The 16606-nt window shown below is 43.4% G+C and overlaps 1 protein-coding gene across 1 annotated transcript in view; it reads left to right on the top strand.

The window, feature by feature from the left end:
* Positions 1-15818, top strand: part of snd1 (staphylococcal nuclease and tudor domain containing 1) — a 946160-nt gene extending 930342 nt beyond the window's left edge. Inside the window, exons 23-24 of the mRNA XM_041202041.1 lie at positions 13837-13881; positions 14540-15818. Coding sequence (XP_041057975.1) covers positions 13837-13881; positions 14540-14605 — 111 coding nt within the window. The 3' untranslated portion in view covers positions 14606-15818. The remainder of the gene's footprint in view (positions 1-13836; positions 13882-14539) is intronic.
* The last annotated feature ends 788 nt before the right edge of the window (positions 15819-16606 follow it).

Raw genomic sequence — 16606 nt, 5'->3', positions numbered from 1 at the left:
ATCCTCTTTGAGATCTTTGTGCTTCTCCTATTCAGGCCTCTTGAGCATCTCTGATTTTCATTTATCTACCCAGCTTAGGGCCTTCACCTGTCTAGGCACTAAGCTTTAGAATTCCCTTCCTAAACCTGTCCACCTAGCTTTCATCAAATCTATCAAGTTTTTGGTCACCTGTCCTGACACTTCTACGTGGCTACCCCCGTGTCAAAGTTTGCTTGATAAGCACTCCTGTGGAGTGCCTTGGGATATTTCACTAGATTAAAGGAGCTATATATCTGCAAGTTGTTGCTGATCAATTAGTTCAGGACAAATTGGAGCTCAAATCTCTGATCTTCCTGGTGTCAATGGCTCAGTACTACATCTGAAAGTGTCTTATCAACCTAGGCCATTAGAGAAACTAATACCACCTTTAAGGCCAGAGTTACGGGCCAGGATTTTCAGTGGCCTGTGGGGCTAGAACAGGAGCAAGCACACTTTAAAAATCGCACTCCAGAAAGGCGTGTCAGTGTCCTGATGCCTCAGGATGCGCTGGAATTTTCAAAGTGAGGGTGAGGGGACAGGTAGTTGTCAACCTACTTCTCTCCAATTAACAGCCTGTTAAGCTCTCTTTGGAGCTTGTTAATGGACCAGGAAGGGACAGAAGGCAATTTTCAATTCATAAATCAACAAATTCAAACAGCCTGATGCTCGCGAGTGCACAGTTGTCAGGTTCAGTGAAGGGTACAATTTTATTTTATGAGGATAAATTTTTGGCACTAGGGGATTTTGTACCAGGTCAGGGGCAGTACCTTTCAGTTGGCCTTTTGGTCACTTTTGTGTGTGGTAAAGCTGCTGACCTTCCATTGTTCAGCCTCCTCTCTTCTGCAAGGCAGCGGCAGGCCTCATCATGGCTGCTGGCTGCCTTTGCCACTGATCCTCTGCAGGCAGTTCCCACTTCCTGGTAATGCTCAGCACCACTAATTGGCCACTGAGCTTGCCTCTGGCCCAATTATCCGGGCATTGTGTTCCCACCCTGGATTGAAATTCAAGCCCATGACGTTGGTACAGATAGAATAATTCTAAATTCAAAATCACTTGTGTTAATTTCACAAATTGTCCCTTCTCCAAGTTGCTCAGTGAGTGGAACTCACTACCCAATGCTGTATAAAATGCAGAGAGCAGAAGATCCTAGGTTCAATTCCTGTTCTGCGATGAGTTAGCTGATGTCAACAAGAGCAACTGTAATTGGTCTCAGTAGCCGCCATACTAGGGAGAGCAAAGTCTGTTGGATCTTTAGTTCCTGTTCATTATTCCAGTAACCATCTGAAAATGCACTGTGGATATAGCCAGACTGGGAGAAATCTCAGTAGATTGATAGCCAGTGCTCATTACTAAACTTATACAAGTCTCAACCAAATCCATGTCCTGGCCAATATTTTACCTTCAACCAACATCACTAAAACAGGTTATCTGGTGATCATCACATTGCTGTTTGTGGAATCTTGCTGTGCACAAATTGATTACCACATTTCCTGCAATGCAACAATGACTACACATTAAAAGTACTTTAAAGCTCTTCTGGACATCATTTTGAAAGGTACGGTATGTTATGATCAGACCAGACCCCGAAGTTGTAGGTAAGGTGTGGTTAGGGTCGGATAACTTTTTGTTTAAGGTAGACAAAGTTTGAGACTCAAAACACTTGCTTGGAGAATAAAGCCATAAGATCCACGGGTTTTGAACAAACAAAATAAACTATACAAAGTCAGATATTGTAAATTGTTTTTCTTTCTATCTTATACTCTAACATTCACGGTTACCATGAGGTACATGTGAATTAACAGGCAAACTGTAGTCAAACATACCATACTACACAATAAATGGCAGATATGGCCAAGAGAATCCATGGATTCCTCAACAACCCACCCAGACATCAGTAAACACTGTGAGTCAACCAATCTTTTTGAAATTCTGTCTCTCTCGCGAGGGATTCCAATCTTCACCTTCAAAGATATAGCCTTGGAATTCTCTCTCAAAGTCGCTCCAACTCGGATGGCGTCAACAATGGCCCACCTCACAGGATTTCACTCTTGTCTCCCAAGATTCAGTTTCCCTGGATTCCCGAGTCTGCACTCAAGCACCAACTCACGAGCGCAACTTCAGCTTCTTCTGCCTTACTGAGCGAAATGTTACTGTTCCAAAGGAGTACCTTCACACCAATCTTCTGCTGTCTTCTTGGATCTTCAAGGTTTCTCCCAAGCCTTCTTCTTTAAAGTCTGCCAGTCACAGCCTTTTTTCTACTTTGAGCCTCATTTTCTGCTCCTCTCTTTTTGACTTAATGTAACTGGGACCTCTTCTTGTCCCTTTTCCCCTGTCTGGGATTCTACTTTTGGGACCTCTGCCTGTCCCCTCTCCCTTTTGGAATCTCTTCCTGTTCCCTGCCTGGGACACTTGTCTTCAACGGCACTCCGTTCCCACTCATATGATCTGGGTTTTCACGCTGTTTTCCCTTTTTGTGCTGATGCGCTGGGCTAGTCCTCAGTTTAAAGAACTCACAAAGCTGAACTGTGCATGTGCCGCTCACTCCGGATGTGTGCATTAGTAAAAGTTCCAAGGTCTATTAGGACTTGGAGTTCCTGACCTCCTGCTCTCAACTCCAAGGTAAGTTAGTCTTTGTTACAGGTATAAATGCAAGTTCTTTTTTGGGAATGAGAAGAATGGAAATAGTTTGTACCCTGACAGCACCAAAAATAAATTCATCAGAAAGCTACCCCAGGACCTTTGTGTGTAGCTGGTGTGCTTCAAAGCAGCTGCATTACAGAACCTATTGGGAGACTTCACCCAGGCTCTAGAAATAATTCATTGAGACATCCTTCAAAACTTTATTTCCTTTCACTCTAACCAATGCACGACCAATGAAGCATTTCTGGTCGAATATTACAGCACTAATGAACGCACTTTCATGCCATTTGTCAAATCACATTCATCAAGAGAGAGCCTGAAGGTCAAGTCTGCCCAGCCCAATCTGTTAAAAGAATAATTCCTCTCTTCCCTCACCATTTCTCCCTTTCTTATTCCCCTTTATAGATAATCCAGGTGGAGTAATAGGCTGGAAGCAAATTGGAAGGTACAGATGATTTATGTATAGAATAACAGCTAAATGCGGAGTGATGATGGAATTTTTTCATAAGGTTCAGATGATTTTTTATACAGTGTAATGGATACACAGGAGTAAGTTGCAGACTAGAATTTTATAAAATTGAGTTTGTCTACTTTATAGAATAATGCATACCTGAGAACATAGGAACAGGAGTAGGCCATTTAGCCCCTCAAGCCTGTTTTGCTGCCATTGATCTGTAACCTAACTCCATATCGCCTAATACCTTTGGATAACAAAAACCTAGCAATCTCAGATTTAAAGTTTACAGTTGATTAGTGGAAGAGAGTTCAAAACTTGTCCCACCAATTGAAAGGCGTGTGTAGTGTTCATGGTTTGATTGATCTGTATTTGATTATGTTGGCCTGTTCACTGATCCTTGTATACTTCTTGATTGCTTAAGCCTGTGGGTGGAGTTGGAGAGCAGGGAAACCTGAGAAGTCTCTAGAATGATTTGGGTTCTGGGCAACGACTATGTGTGTATTAAAATCCTGTAAGTTCTGAGATGTTTTAAAGTTTTGTAAATAAAGATTTAGAACTGGTCATCTCTGCATTGTTCTGAGATAACTTAGTCCTCTAAGATATACAGAAACCTGGCAATTATATAACATGGCTTCACCTTTTTAAGCCCTAGACTCCCCCAAGCAGCGGAAATTGTTTCCATCTACCCTATCAGTTCCCCTTAATATCTTGAAAATGTGAAGCTGGAATCTAATTAAGGGTTTCAGATAGATTTTATAGAATAAGTCGCATTTTCACTGTGATTGTCTGGAGCTGAGGAAATTCAACCCGCTCAGCCAATTACTTTGATCGTTGTAAGTTGTTATCATTGCTTCAGTGGCAAGTTCTGCTTCCTTGGTGTTTTGTATGCTAGGCCAAATTCCAGTGTACCATCAGTAAAAGGATTACTGCAGAATCACCTAGATAACCTTTCCATAATACTTTAGGTGCAGTGGGAGACAAATAACTGCACGAGTTTAATACTTCCTGTAGCCTGGCCTCTGTTGAAAATGTACTCAGAAAATTGTGTAGAAGCTCCTGTAGCTGTCACTTCACAAATAGCTGCACTGAGTGGTTAGTGGGCACAATTACATAATTATGTCACTGATTTCTAAAAATTCATTTTTGGGATGTGGGCATTGATGACAAGACCAATATTTATTGCCCATAAATACTAGCTCTGGAAGGTGGTGGTGGGCCTCTTTGAACCACTGCAGTGTAGTAAAGATGCTCCCTACATTGTTAGGTATAGTATTTACGGGCTAGAAACTAGGTGGGAATTGTTGTAATTTTATTCAACTGAGTATCTTACTAGGTCACCTTAGAGGACAGTTAAGAATCAACCACATTAGTGTGAACCTGGAGTCACAGCCAAATCCTCAGAGATTGTCAGAGAATGGACATACAACTGTTGAAGTCTTGATGTGTGGCTGTACGTGGGAATTGCCTGGGAAGTTTCAGCTTCGGATGGGCAATTCCCCACTCCCCCAGGACCCTCCACAAATGTCCCTGACTCTGGGCTAGAGTCGAAGACTTGGGACAGTTCCATAGTACTTACTTGGGTAGTTACTCAGGAAATGATAGGCAGATTAAAACCTGGGGCAGAATTTTCCGATCGGCGTGCGGAGGCGGGCCCGACACACTGAAGTGTAAAATGACACGGGTGATGTCGGGCGTGTGTCTCAACGTCATCGCGAAATTTCATTCAGCGGGTGCACACCAGAGTCAGCTGCGCGCCCGCCGAAATGTAAACAGCCTATTAAAGCCATTAAGAAGTCAATTGAGCCACTTGTGAACGCTGCCCGTCCAACCTTAAGGTTGGCAGGTATGTGAAGAGCCCTAGCGGCCTTCGCGTTTTTCAGGAAACCTCATCCACGAGCAAGATGAGGTTTCCTGAAGCCTTTATTAAATAAATAAATTTCCACAAATATAAAAACATGTCCCCACTCATGTGACACAGTCACATGTTTAAATGCATTTTTAAATAATTTCTTTCATTATTTTAATATTCATTCAATCTCCATGAGGCAGCTCCATTCCTCAGGAGATAGCTGCGCTCTTTTGCATGCATGAAAGAACGCTGGCCCCAACTCTCCCTCCTGCCCCCGCCAGCACAGGTAGAGCTGAGTGCTACCGGCCGCGTATTACGCTGGGCAGTTCTTAATTGGCCAGCCTGCGTAAAATAGCGGCAAGGAGTCGATCGTGGGCGGTGATCAGCTCCACGCCCAGCCCGTCTGCCATAAGAAAAATCCTGGCCCTAGTCTAATATCTTGATAACTACATAACTAGCCCCCAATCACACCGCCCCCTCCCACCGAACCCCGATGACTTCCCCAACCCAACTACCCTTGCAACTCAACCCTTTCAACCTGATCCGATTACCACCCCCAACCCAACTACCCTCCCAAGCTGAGCCTCCCCACTTGACCCGATTACTCTCCCAACCTCTCTACTCCTCAACTCCCAACTTGACCCAAGTACCCCAGACTGATTACCCACACCCAAATTCCCTCCCGAGCACCCAACAATCCCCATGACCTGACTACCTACTTGCCACCTTCCCCCTACCAATTTACCTACCTGCCAACTCACTTACCTAACCATTTATCCACCTCATCAACCTACCCACTTACGCACCTCACCCACCTTCCCCTTATCCACCTCACCAATGTACCCACCTCATCCACATACCCTCCTCACCCACCCACTAAACCACCTCATCAGCCTACCCATTCACTCACTCATCCATTCACTAAAATTCAAACTAGACATTTAAACTTACCTTATGGCAAGTAGATCCGTAAAAAGGGGATGTGTCCTGTCTTCCCCTGACTCTACAGCGATCCGATGGAGTTCTCCAAATGACACTCCGCTGCATGTTTCTGTCAAAGCCAGGCTCAGAAGACCCAGCAAGAAATGCAATTAGCATTCAGTAGGGAGAATTTATGGACATGGCAGCAATCAGACAATCATTGCCGCTGCTCGATAGATCTGGGTCATATATAAACCAGACCAGGTAAGGACGGCAGATTTCCTCCCCTTTACAGTGTAGGCAAACCAGTATGCATTTTATGATAACCTGACAGCTTTGTAAGCACTTTTACTGGTACTAGTAAAGTCCAGATTTTTAAAATTGAGTTCAGATTCTCAAACTGCCATGGCATGTTTTGAACTCATGGATTTAATCTCTGGATTACAATCCAGTTGTATAACTACACTTGGGACAGGAAGTAAATAAAATGATAAATTTGTTGGTGGCAAATCTCAAAATTCAAATGGATAGTGAGCCACAGATTGTGAGATGAGGTGAGGTTGGGTCAAAGTCTTGGCCAAAGAGGTGAATTTAAAGGAAAAGAGGTAGAGTATTTTAGTGAGCGTATTACAGAACATGGGTTGTAGGCATCTGAAGGCAATGGCAGGGCAAAGAGAGTTTTTGTTTAATTGTTCTTGGCATGTGGAAAGCATTGGCAAAGCAGCATTTATTCCCATCCCTGTTTGCCCTGAGGGCATTAAAACTTAACCATGTCACGTGGAATTGGATTCACGTGTGGGTAAAACCAGGTTGAGGTGCTAGACTCTCCTTCCTGAGGAAAAATAGTGAACCAGTTGAGTGTTATAACAGACTGGCAACTTTCATGGTCGTTTTTCTGGTGCCAGTCAACAAATTACCACGTTTAGCTGACAGTGCACAGTCAGTTCTACTGTGTGGTAGGATATAGTACAATGTGATGCATCTCTAAAAGTGCAACTCTGTTAAATGGCTTGAAGAAACCCACAAGGCTCTATCCCAGATTGGGAAACCTCCTACTGACCCACCATCTGGAACGCACAATCTTTTGTCTCTTCTGTATCCCAGCCCAGACTATTGCTGAGCATGCAGTAAAATGAAGCATCATATGCCAGCCAATGTAATATTTTATTTTTGTAGGTTTCAATATAGCTCCATAAAAGTCCAGTAAAAGAATTACAGCTGCTTTATTGAAGAGTGAAGGGCAGTGTCTGAGTGCTCCAGTGAGCCACTGAAAAACTGAGCTATATTGTATAAAGGTGATGCATCTTCTCTTTGATTTTATTTCTTTTCATGCTAATTTTCTTGACCAATTTTGCATCTGTTCCTTCCCTTCTAAAACTGTTGATTCCTTGCTCATGTATAGATCCATACCAATTCTCTACCTCATCTCGTAGCCACTTTTCATGCATCAGTCTGTAGTGTTTCTGCAGAATGTTTCACAACCTTAAGACACCCTAAATTCACTTTACAACTAATTAAGTACTTTTTTGGATTTGTAGCCACTGTTGTAATGTAGGAAACGAGGCAGCCAATTTGTGCACAGCAAGGTCCCACAAACAGCAATGTGAAATGGCCAGATATTGTGTTTGAGAGATAAATATTGGCCAGGACAGTGGGGAGAACTCCCTTTCTCTTCAAATACTGCCATCAGATCCTTTATATCCATTTGTTAGGGAAGATGATTTAACATTTCATTGGAAAGATGGTACTGCACTGGAGTGTCTCGGTTTTGTACTCAAATACCTTAGTAAGACTTGAGTTCACAACCTTATGAATCAAAAATGAGAGTGCTACCACTGATCTATAGGTGGCACTTGAACAGTGGAGGAAATCAAAAATCTAGTTCGGTCTGACCTTGACCAACACCCATATCCAGCTATTTTCGGAGTTGGGAGTTCAAATCTCACCAGGGTAAGTTGTGAAATTGAATTCAGTAAATCTGGTTACGTATGGGCTAGCACCAGGAAAAAATGACCAGGAATGTTGTATAAATTGTCCTTCAAGGAAGGGAACCTGCTATCCCTTTCCAGTGTAGCCAGTGTGTAATTCTACATCCACAATGCGTTCTTCATTTCTAATATGTGAACTCCTGTTTGTTGATGATTTTCGTGGTGCATCCAGCTGTAGGCCTGCAGTCAATTCTAAACACCTTCTCAACCGCTACAAAGGAATTTGGGATCATCAGCCTGCAAAAACCATTGATAGTGACTCAAGGTGGTCAGCTCGGAGCAGCACTGTAATAAAGCAACCATTGAATTGAAATCATGGCAATGTTCAAGCAATGTCAACTTCATTGGCTAGGCCAAGTCGATAGAACGGATGACAAATAATGTACTACATGGAGAGCTTGATGATGCCAGTAGATCTGTTGGGCAGCCAAAACTAAGATACAAGGATTTATGCAAGCGAGATATCACTTCATGCCAGATTGACTTCAACAACTCGGAACAGTCTGCATGTGAGCAAAGCACTTGGTTGCGAAGTATCCACACTGGAGCATAGAAATTTGAAAAACTACATCTTCAGATTACCACAAAGAAACGCCATTGCAGGAAGGTGCATACGACAGTGGACCCTACATCAACAAATGATGACCTACGATGCCCCCACTCAAACAACAATGCTTTTCTTGAATTGGATTGTACTTTAACTTGAAGACTCGCAACAGATGAACAGTAGATGTCAATTATCGGCAATGATGCAAAGCCGAAGATGTTCGGTCAACTCTTAACTGCCCTCATAAACTACTCAAATGTAAAATCAGTCACTTAAGAAAAAGGTCTACCACCATAACCAAAATATGAACTTTCCAATATCATTGGCATCCCACTTAAAATAGAGGCCACTTCCAGTGTAGGTTGCTGGATAGTGATACCCCTCTTTAACCCAGGAACAGCCTGGCTAGTTTTGGCATTCGTCACTCATTCTGCCTGAGATCAAGGCCCAGGAAGTTGGAGTGCACAAGGTGCAAAACACGAGGACCGGTGCTCTGGGGCAGCCCGGGTTCTCTACCAGAACAACAAAAATCATTGGGCGAGTAGCCTGTTAATCGGTATGGTCTACATGCCAGATTGGCTACTTTGGACACTGCCAGAACATCAGCAATCGTTCGCCGAATAGGATGCACCATATCCCCCAGTCCCTTCTTTCTTGCGTGCACCATGTAAGGTAGGAGAGTTCTGTTTGTTGGGCATTAGGAGTGGGTCTGTTTTAGAGGCGGAGGACACACCGGGTGCTTTTCTCAGACCTGAAGCACAAGGTAAGGAGTTCAGAAAATCATGACCACAACTTTTAAGAAAGTGTGGGGGCCTGCAATTATGCTGAGGCACTATCATATGGCCTTACTTTTGAACATTGCTGATGTGCTGGGGTCCCAAGCAATTGCACAATTGAGTGGCTCAGGCAGCCTTGCACACTGCTCGAACAGACGCATTTATGTAGCTCTTTCTGAACCACTGATTGTTACTGATTGTTACATACAATGATGTACAAGTGGGTCTTATTGATGAAAAAACTCATACAAAACTCAGACGTTACACAGTGCATTTAATGACAGAGGCATTGCACCACAAAACACAGAATGCATTACTAAGGTTAGGGGAAAGTGATTTGTATGGTACAATATTCTGCAATGTTCACCTCAGTGCAAATCAGGGGCTCCACTAATCAGCGTTTTAATACTAACCCATGCTGTCTTAAAATGCTTGTGTTCGTCCTCTCTCAATCTTCTTAATCTGCTGGAAACTACCTTCAGTGTTAGGCAGGCCGAGTTGGGTAGAACACAGGTATTTTAAAACATGCTGCAAATCAAAGACAAACTGAAAATTAAATATATAATTGCATACAGAGGGAAACAAAACCTCTGCCCATTGACAATTCCTGGCAATGATACAAGACTCGAATTGTAAGGAAGTGGTATAGATAATCAGAACAATTATGAGTAAAAGATCAGAGATACAGGCAGGCATTCTTTTCTAAGCCATGTCCTAAGTATAGCTAGTTTCAGGTTATTTCTCCTGGATGTAATACAGTAGCTCAGTTGAGTTCCTTGTTATGTGACTGGATTTGAGGTTGATGCTGTTTATATTTTTTGTTAGATACTTATCTCACTTTTGTGTCCAAGTGTGTTTTGTAAAAGTTTTAAATAGAAACAATCTTGCATTTATAGAGTGCCTTTCACAAGTTCACAGAAGTTCTATTCAGCTACTGGAATACTTTTGTAGTCGATGTTTTTATTTAGAGAATTCTGACACCCAATTTGCACTTAGCAAGATTCACAAAGGGTGGGGGATAATGGGCCTGGAAATTTACCTTGGGAGTCGGAGAGGCAGCAGACCTGTGAGGGAGCAACCTGGAGTGGGAAAATATATATCGGGACCAAGGCTCAAGGCATACACTTACCTTGGGAGTTGGAGAGGCACACCAGTCAGCTGCTGGGAATTGAAGCCTGCTGAATTCGAAAGGAGAGTGAGAAAAACAAATAAGACATCACAGGAAAACCCTAAGTTCATTGGTTGGTAAGAAACTGCTCTTAGAGACTGTCTTTAAATGGCTGTAAATTAGAAAAGCGCAATATTTTTAAAGAAGTAGCTATACTTGGATTTAAGTGAGAAACACCAGGAATAAGGGAAAATCAAGACGAGTATAATGAAGTAATATAAGTAAACCAAAGTAAAATAAAGTTAAGACATGGCAGGGCAGCTTGGTCAAGTGGATTGTATGGCCTGTAAATGTGCAAAGTCATGGACTGCTACTGGTGTCCAAGACGACCACACGTGCAGGAAGTGCTGCCAGCTGCAGAAACTTGAGTTCTGGGTTTTAGCGCTTCAGCGGCAGCTGGACTCACTGTGGCACATCCGCAAGGCTGAGAGCTACATGCGTAGCACATTCAGGGAGGTGGTCACACTGCAGCTTAGGAGCCTGGAGGAAGAAAGGGAATGTGTGACCGCCAGGAAGTCCAAGAGAACCAGGCAAGTAATGCAGGAGTCCCTGGGGATTCCACTTGCTAATCTGTTTTCCGTTTTGGAAACTGGTGAGGGTGCTGGTTCCTCAGAGGAGTGCACCAATGTCTTAAGTAGGAAAGGCGATGTGGCCCTGTAATCAGAATTTAGGGAGCTAGATTGAAAAGTAGCAAGCAGGACCTTAAATGTAGTAATCTCTGAATTACTCCCCAGTGTCACATGCAAGTGGATACAGAAATAGCAGGATAGGGCAGGTGAATGCAAGGCTGGAAAGATGGTGCAGGAGGGAGGGCTTTTGATTCCTGGAACAAAGGAACTGGCTCTGGGGAAGATGGCACCTGTACAAGCCAGACGGGTTGCACCTGAACAGAGCCGGGACTGAGTTCTTTGCGGGGTGTTTTGCTAGTACTGTTGGGAGGGCTTTAAACTAACAAATTGCCATGTGGAAATATGATGTCTTGCATTCACCTGCCCTATCCTGCTATTTCTGTATCCATTTGCATGTGACACTGGGGAGTAATTCAGAGATTAGTACATTTAAGGTCCTGCTTGCTACTTTTCAATCTAGTTCCCTAACTTCTGATTACAGGGCCACATCGCCTTTCCTACTTAAGACTTGACTCAAGAAAGGGCAGGACTGGGTATTTAATATTCATGGGTACAAGGTGGTAAGAAAAGATAGGAAAAGAAGAAAAAGAGGAGGGGTGGCGGCATTGGTTAAGGAGAGCATTGCAGTGCTGGAGAAAGAAGATGTGCCGGGGATTCAAGGACAGAATCAATTTGGCTAAAGCTGAGGAACAAAAAGAATGCAGCCTACAGACTGCCAACTAGTGGGAAGGGTGTAGAGGAACAATTCTGCTGAGAAATTACAAAGAGATGCAAACATTATAGCGTAGTTATAATTGGGGACTTTAATAACCCTAATGTAGACTGGGACAGTGGTAGCGTAAAGGGCCGAGAGGGGCAAGTGTTCCTAGATTATGTTCAGAAGAATTTTCTACAGCATTATGTATCCAATCTAGCAAGAAAGGATGCACTACTAGACCTGTTTTTTGGAAATGAGGTGGGCCAAGTAGATCAAGTATCATTGGGGGAACATTTAGGAGATAGTAATCATTGTATCGTAAGGTTTAGGATGACGGTAGAAAAAGACGATAGGAAATCCAGAATGAGAATAATTAACTGGCAGAGAGCCGACTTCAGTGGGACAAGAACGGAGCTAGGTTGGAATGCAGAAGGTTCAAAGGAGAGGTGGAGAAGCAAAGAGGCATTAGGAGAGAAGATTGGCAGCCAACATAAAAGGGGAATCCCAAAGTCTTCTATAGTCACATAGATAGTAAAAGGATGGTAAAAAGAAGAGTAGGACCAATTAGGGACCAAAAGGGGGATTTACACATGGAGGCAGGAGGTATGGCTGAAGTGTTAAATTAATAATTTGCATCTGTCTTTACCAGGGAAGTAGACTCTACCTATCCCATGGTGACAGAGGAGGAAACTCTGTTGATAGTAGGGCAGGGAACAATTTCAAAATTTGCAGATGACATGAAACTTGGAAGCATTGTAAACTGTGAGAAAGACAGTGTAGAACTTCAAAAGGACATAAACAAGTTGGTAGAGTGGGCAGCTAGGTGGCAGTTGCAGTTGAATGCAGAGAAGCGAGGTGTGATGCATTTTGATAGGAAGAACATAGAGAGGGGTACAATACTTAAGGGAGAGCCGGAGCAGAGTGACCTGTGTGTATATGTGCGTAGGTCATTGAAGGTGGCAGGACAGGTGGAGAGAGCAGTTAATAAAGCGTACAGTATCCTAGGCTTTATTAAGAGGGGCATAGAGTACAAGAGCAAGAAGGTCATGCTGAATTTAAATAAGACACTCATTAGACCTCAGCTGAAGTATTGTTTACAGTTTTGGGTGCCACACTATAGGAAGGATGTGAACACATTGGAGAAAGTGCAGAAGAGGTTTACAAGAATGGTTCCAGGGATGACAGTTATGAAGATAGATTGGAGAGGTTGGGACTGTTCCCCTTGGAGAGGGGATCTGATGGAGGTGTTCAAAATCATGAAAGGGCTGGATAGAATAGATAGGGAGAAACTGCTCCCCCTTGTAAATGGTTCAAGAATGAGAGGGCACAGATTTAAAGTGATTTGCAAAAGAAGCAAATGTGATGTGAGAAAAACCTTTTTAACACAGTGAGTGGTTCAAGTCTGGAATGCACTGCCTGGAAGTGTGGTGGATGTAGGTTCAATCGAGGCATTCGAGGGCATTAGATGATTATTTGAATAGAAACAATGTGTAAGGGTATGGGTAAAAGGCAGGAGAACGGCACTAAGTCATAATGCTCATTTAGAGAGCCAGTGCAGACACGATGGGCCGAATGGCCTCTTTCTGTCCCATAACAAACCTGTGATTCTGTGAAACAGGAGAATCACCAGGCCCATGTTTTCTCCTCCTGGCGTTGTCTAAGATGAGTTGATTTGGCAGACAATGGGAATCGAACCCAGGACCATATTGTCTGCCTTTCTTAGTATTACTCTGGAGCAGCTAATGTATATTCTTCTCAATCAAATACTCCGGATAAAGAGACAAATGACCAGTTACTCTGTTTTTGGTGACATTGGTTGAAGGATAAATATTGATCAGGAGAACTCTTTGAATAGTGCCATGATATCTTTTATGTCCACTTGGACAAGGAACTGAAACCTCAATTTAACACCTCATCCAAAAGAGCTCTAGTAGGTCAGCACTTAGTGCTAAAGTGTCAGCCTAAACTGTGTACACAAGACCTGCAAAGAGGCTTGAACTATGATTTTCTGGTCCAGAGATGAGAGCTATCACGGAGCCAAGCTGACAAGCACTGACAGTTCTGGTCATATGACTCTTACTAAATTGCACCATGAGAATTTTAACTGTAAACAGTTAAACTAAATGCTGACCTTTCTCTTCCACAGATTACCGAATACCTGAATGCTCAGGAGGCTGCCAAATCTGCTCGGGTAAGAGTAATATGGAGTCAGAATGACCCTCCACCCTCTTTTCATCTCTCTTTCTCTAGGTCTATCTTATTTCATCAGTTTCTCTCTCTCTTGCTGACCCTCTGCCCTGTTTCTGTGCCCTCCTCCTTTACTGGCCCCTCTCTTTCTCTTTCACTCTGTTCCTTCTGGTCCCTCCCCTTCTTGCTATGTCCCCTCCCTCCCTTCCCTTATTATGGTGTCCCTGCCTTGCTCACTGTCCCTCCCATCTCTCGCTGCCAGTCCCTCCCTCTCTCACTAACACTCCTCACTCCCTTTCTCGCTGTTCCTCCTCACATCCTCTCCTGTTGTCCCCTTCCTTCCCTTCTTCCTCCCGTTGGTTCCCCTTGCCCCCCTCCTCTCACTGGTTCCCCCTTCTCTCCTACCTCTCACTGATTCCCCTTTCCCTCCTTCCACTTGCTAGTTCCCCTTTTCCCTCCTCCTCTCGCTGGTTCCCCTTTCCTCACTCTTGCTGTTCCCTTCCCTTCTTCTCTCACTTCTATCTCTTAGTTCTCTCCTCCCTTTTTCTCATCTGCTCCTCTCTCTCCTCACAATATGTATGGTGCCCCAGTGCTGAAACACTCACCCTGTTTTACTGGCCTACACTCATTGTTGTGCTGACACTGCTGTCTTTCCTTTGCAGCTGAACCTCTGGCGTTATGGCGATTTCCGAGCTGATGACGCTGATGAATTTGGTTACAGACGCTAAAGGATCCAGATGTGATGACGGCGACACACTAACCTCCCTCTGCCCCTCCACTCTCTTACTGCCCTCCCCGTCCACAAAAAGAGAGACTTCTGGTACTACCTTCTCTGTTTCCTCCCTTCAGGCTTTCAGAGTCTCATTGCACACGTCCTCTGCACCTTCAGATGAGCAATTGGCAGTGCCAGGGGCTGAGATACTAATCATGATTGGACGATGATGTTAATTTGTGAAATGAACTGGGAGCTACTTGCCTGCTTTGACCTGAAATTCTCTTTTTTTTTTTCTCCTTTAAATTCCTTCTGAAGTGCAGAATAAATCAACACACTTGGTGTTTTTTTTTCGTTCTTGTTGGCTTTTAAAGAAATATATACTTTGATAACTTTTTCGTTCATAATCACGTAAGACAAGGAACCAAGTTGATCTCGAATAGGATCCAGTAACTCAAAGCAGCTGCTGACAACATTGTCACACCTGACAGCCCAGCATCTGATTGACAGGTAATTAAAGCAAGCCTGTTCAAGGAAAAACTCAGGAGCAGATGTTCCAGATCGGGACAGATAGCGTCTTAAAGGGGAATTGCCAGTGAGACTTATAAATGTTTCCAAGTTTCAGAACCCTACATATTGCATCACTTTTTTGATGTTTTTTTTGCCCTGTTGCGTTCTGACAAAGGGGAACAATTTCCTCTGTATAACTCTGTGTTGAGCCCATTTATGAAAGCAGGTTTAGGATTTTGTTGCATGTGGGCCTCCCCCGCCCCAATCCCCACCACCACTGAAGTTGATTAATTATAACAGAATGGGAAGTGGAGATACCTGAGTTAATCTTTTTAATGTCTTAATTATATATTAACCAAACCGCTAAGTGTTGGAAGTCCTTTGTCTGCTCAAGCTTGGACCATATACAGATCTGATACAAAGTGCCGACAGAGTACTCTGATGTTCGTGCACAGTCTGCTTAGCAGTCAGCCGCTTATCTTGAGCAAAACATGTGGGTACAGATAGTTGATGCAGAGGAATCTATATTAGGAAGCTGTGTGCCTCTCTCTTTATTTTGCTTGTGACTTGATTGCAAGTGATTCATTTCATTTGTAATTCTGTAACAAACGGTTCATGATTTTTTCCATCCTCCATCCCCCTTTCTTCACCTAACGTTGTCTCTTGTCATTATATTTAATGCTTACAGTCTCAATAAAAGTAGCATTGGCAACATGCAATCCCCTTGTCACTTTGGTGTCCTCACTTACTGTTGCTGTAACACTGGTTTGTTAAGTGCTGGGGATGGTCAGGAAGCAGTGCTCTGCCCAGGACCTCATTGACCCTGGAAATGTAGACTGTTCAAATAGCTTTCCCACTTTGGCATGTTTCCTGCCAAGTGGTAACTGCTCACACCTTCTGAGCATGGGTGGCTGCCGCAAGCTGTGGATGCGTCATCCAAAGGGTCTAACTTTCTCAAACACTGATATAGCCTGGGTTTGATATATATATATAGAACACCAAGTGCAAAACTTGGACTTTTTAAATGGCCACTGGATGGATGCAAGGCGCTTTACAAATTCTTGCCTATTGTTGATTTAGATAACATTTAAAAGACTGGCACAGCTGGTAAGTGCAGTATAAAATGGCATAACCAGCAAAATAATAGGAATTAAAGTGATTTGAGATTTAATTTCATGGCTTGTTGCTATTAAATAAGGTGGCTGGTAGGTATTTGGTTTTCCCTAGTGTTAATTTTTGACAGTCCTGGCAGTAACCTTGCACAACAGTGAAATTAAAAGCAATACACCAATGTGAAATTCTCAGCCTCTGGTGGTCTGATAACCCAGTTATTAAATGCACTTCCCACTTTGGTACTGCACCAATACAGACAAAAGGTCCCTGGCCTGTGCTCAATTGGCTGGTCTCAATAGGAGCCTGTGGTTGTGGAGTTATAAATGGCTTGGGTGCCCCTGTGTTAGGGATTGGGGGAGTTGAACCCATGATTCTTGCTCCTGGTTATGGTTCA

Source organism: Carcharodon carcharias, chromosome 13 (genome assembly GCF_017639515.1).
Source record: "Carcharodon carcharias isolate sCarCar2 chromosome 13, sCarCar2.pri, whole genome shotgun sequence".
Classification (NCBI taxonomy): Eukaryota; Metazoa; Chordata; class Chondrichthyes; order Lamniformes; family Lamnidae; genus Carcharodon; species Carcharodon carcharias.
The sequence above is the reverse complement of the archived record's forward strand: the minus strand, read 5'-3'. Positions and strand labels throughout refer to the sequence as shown.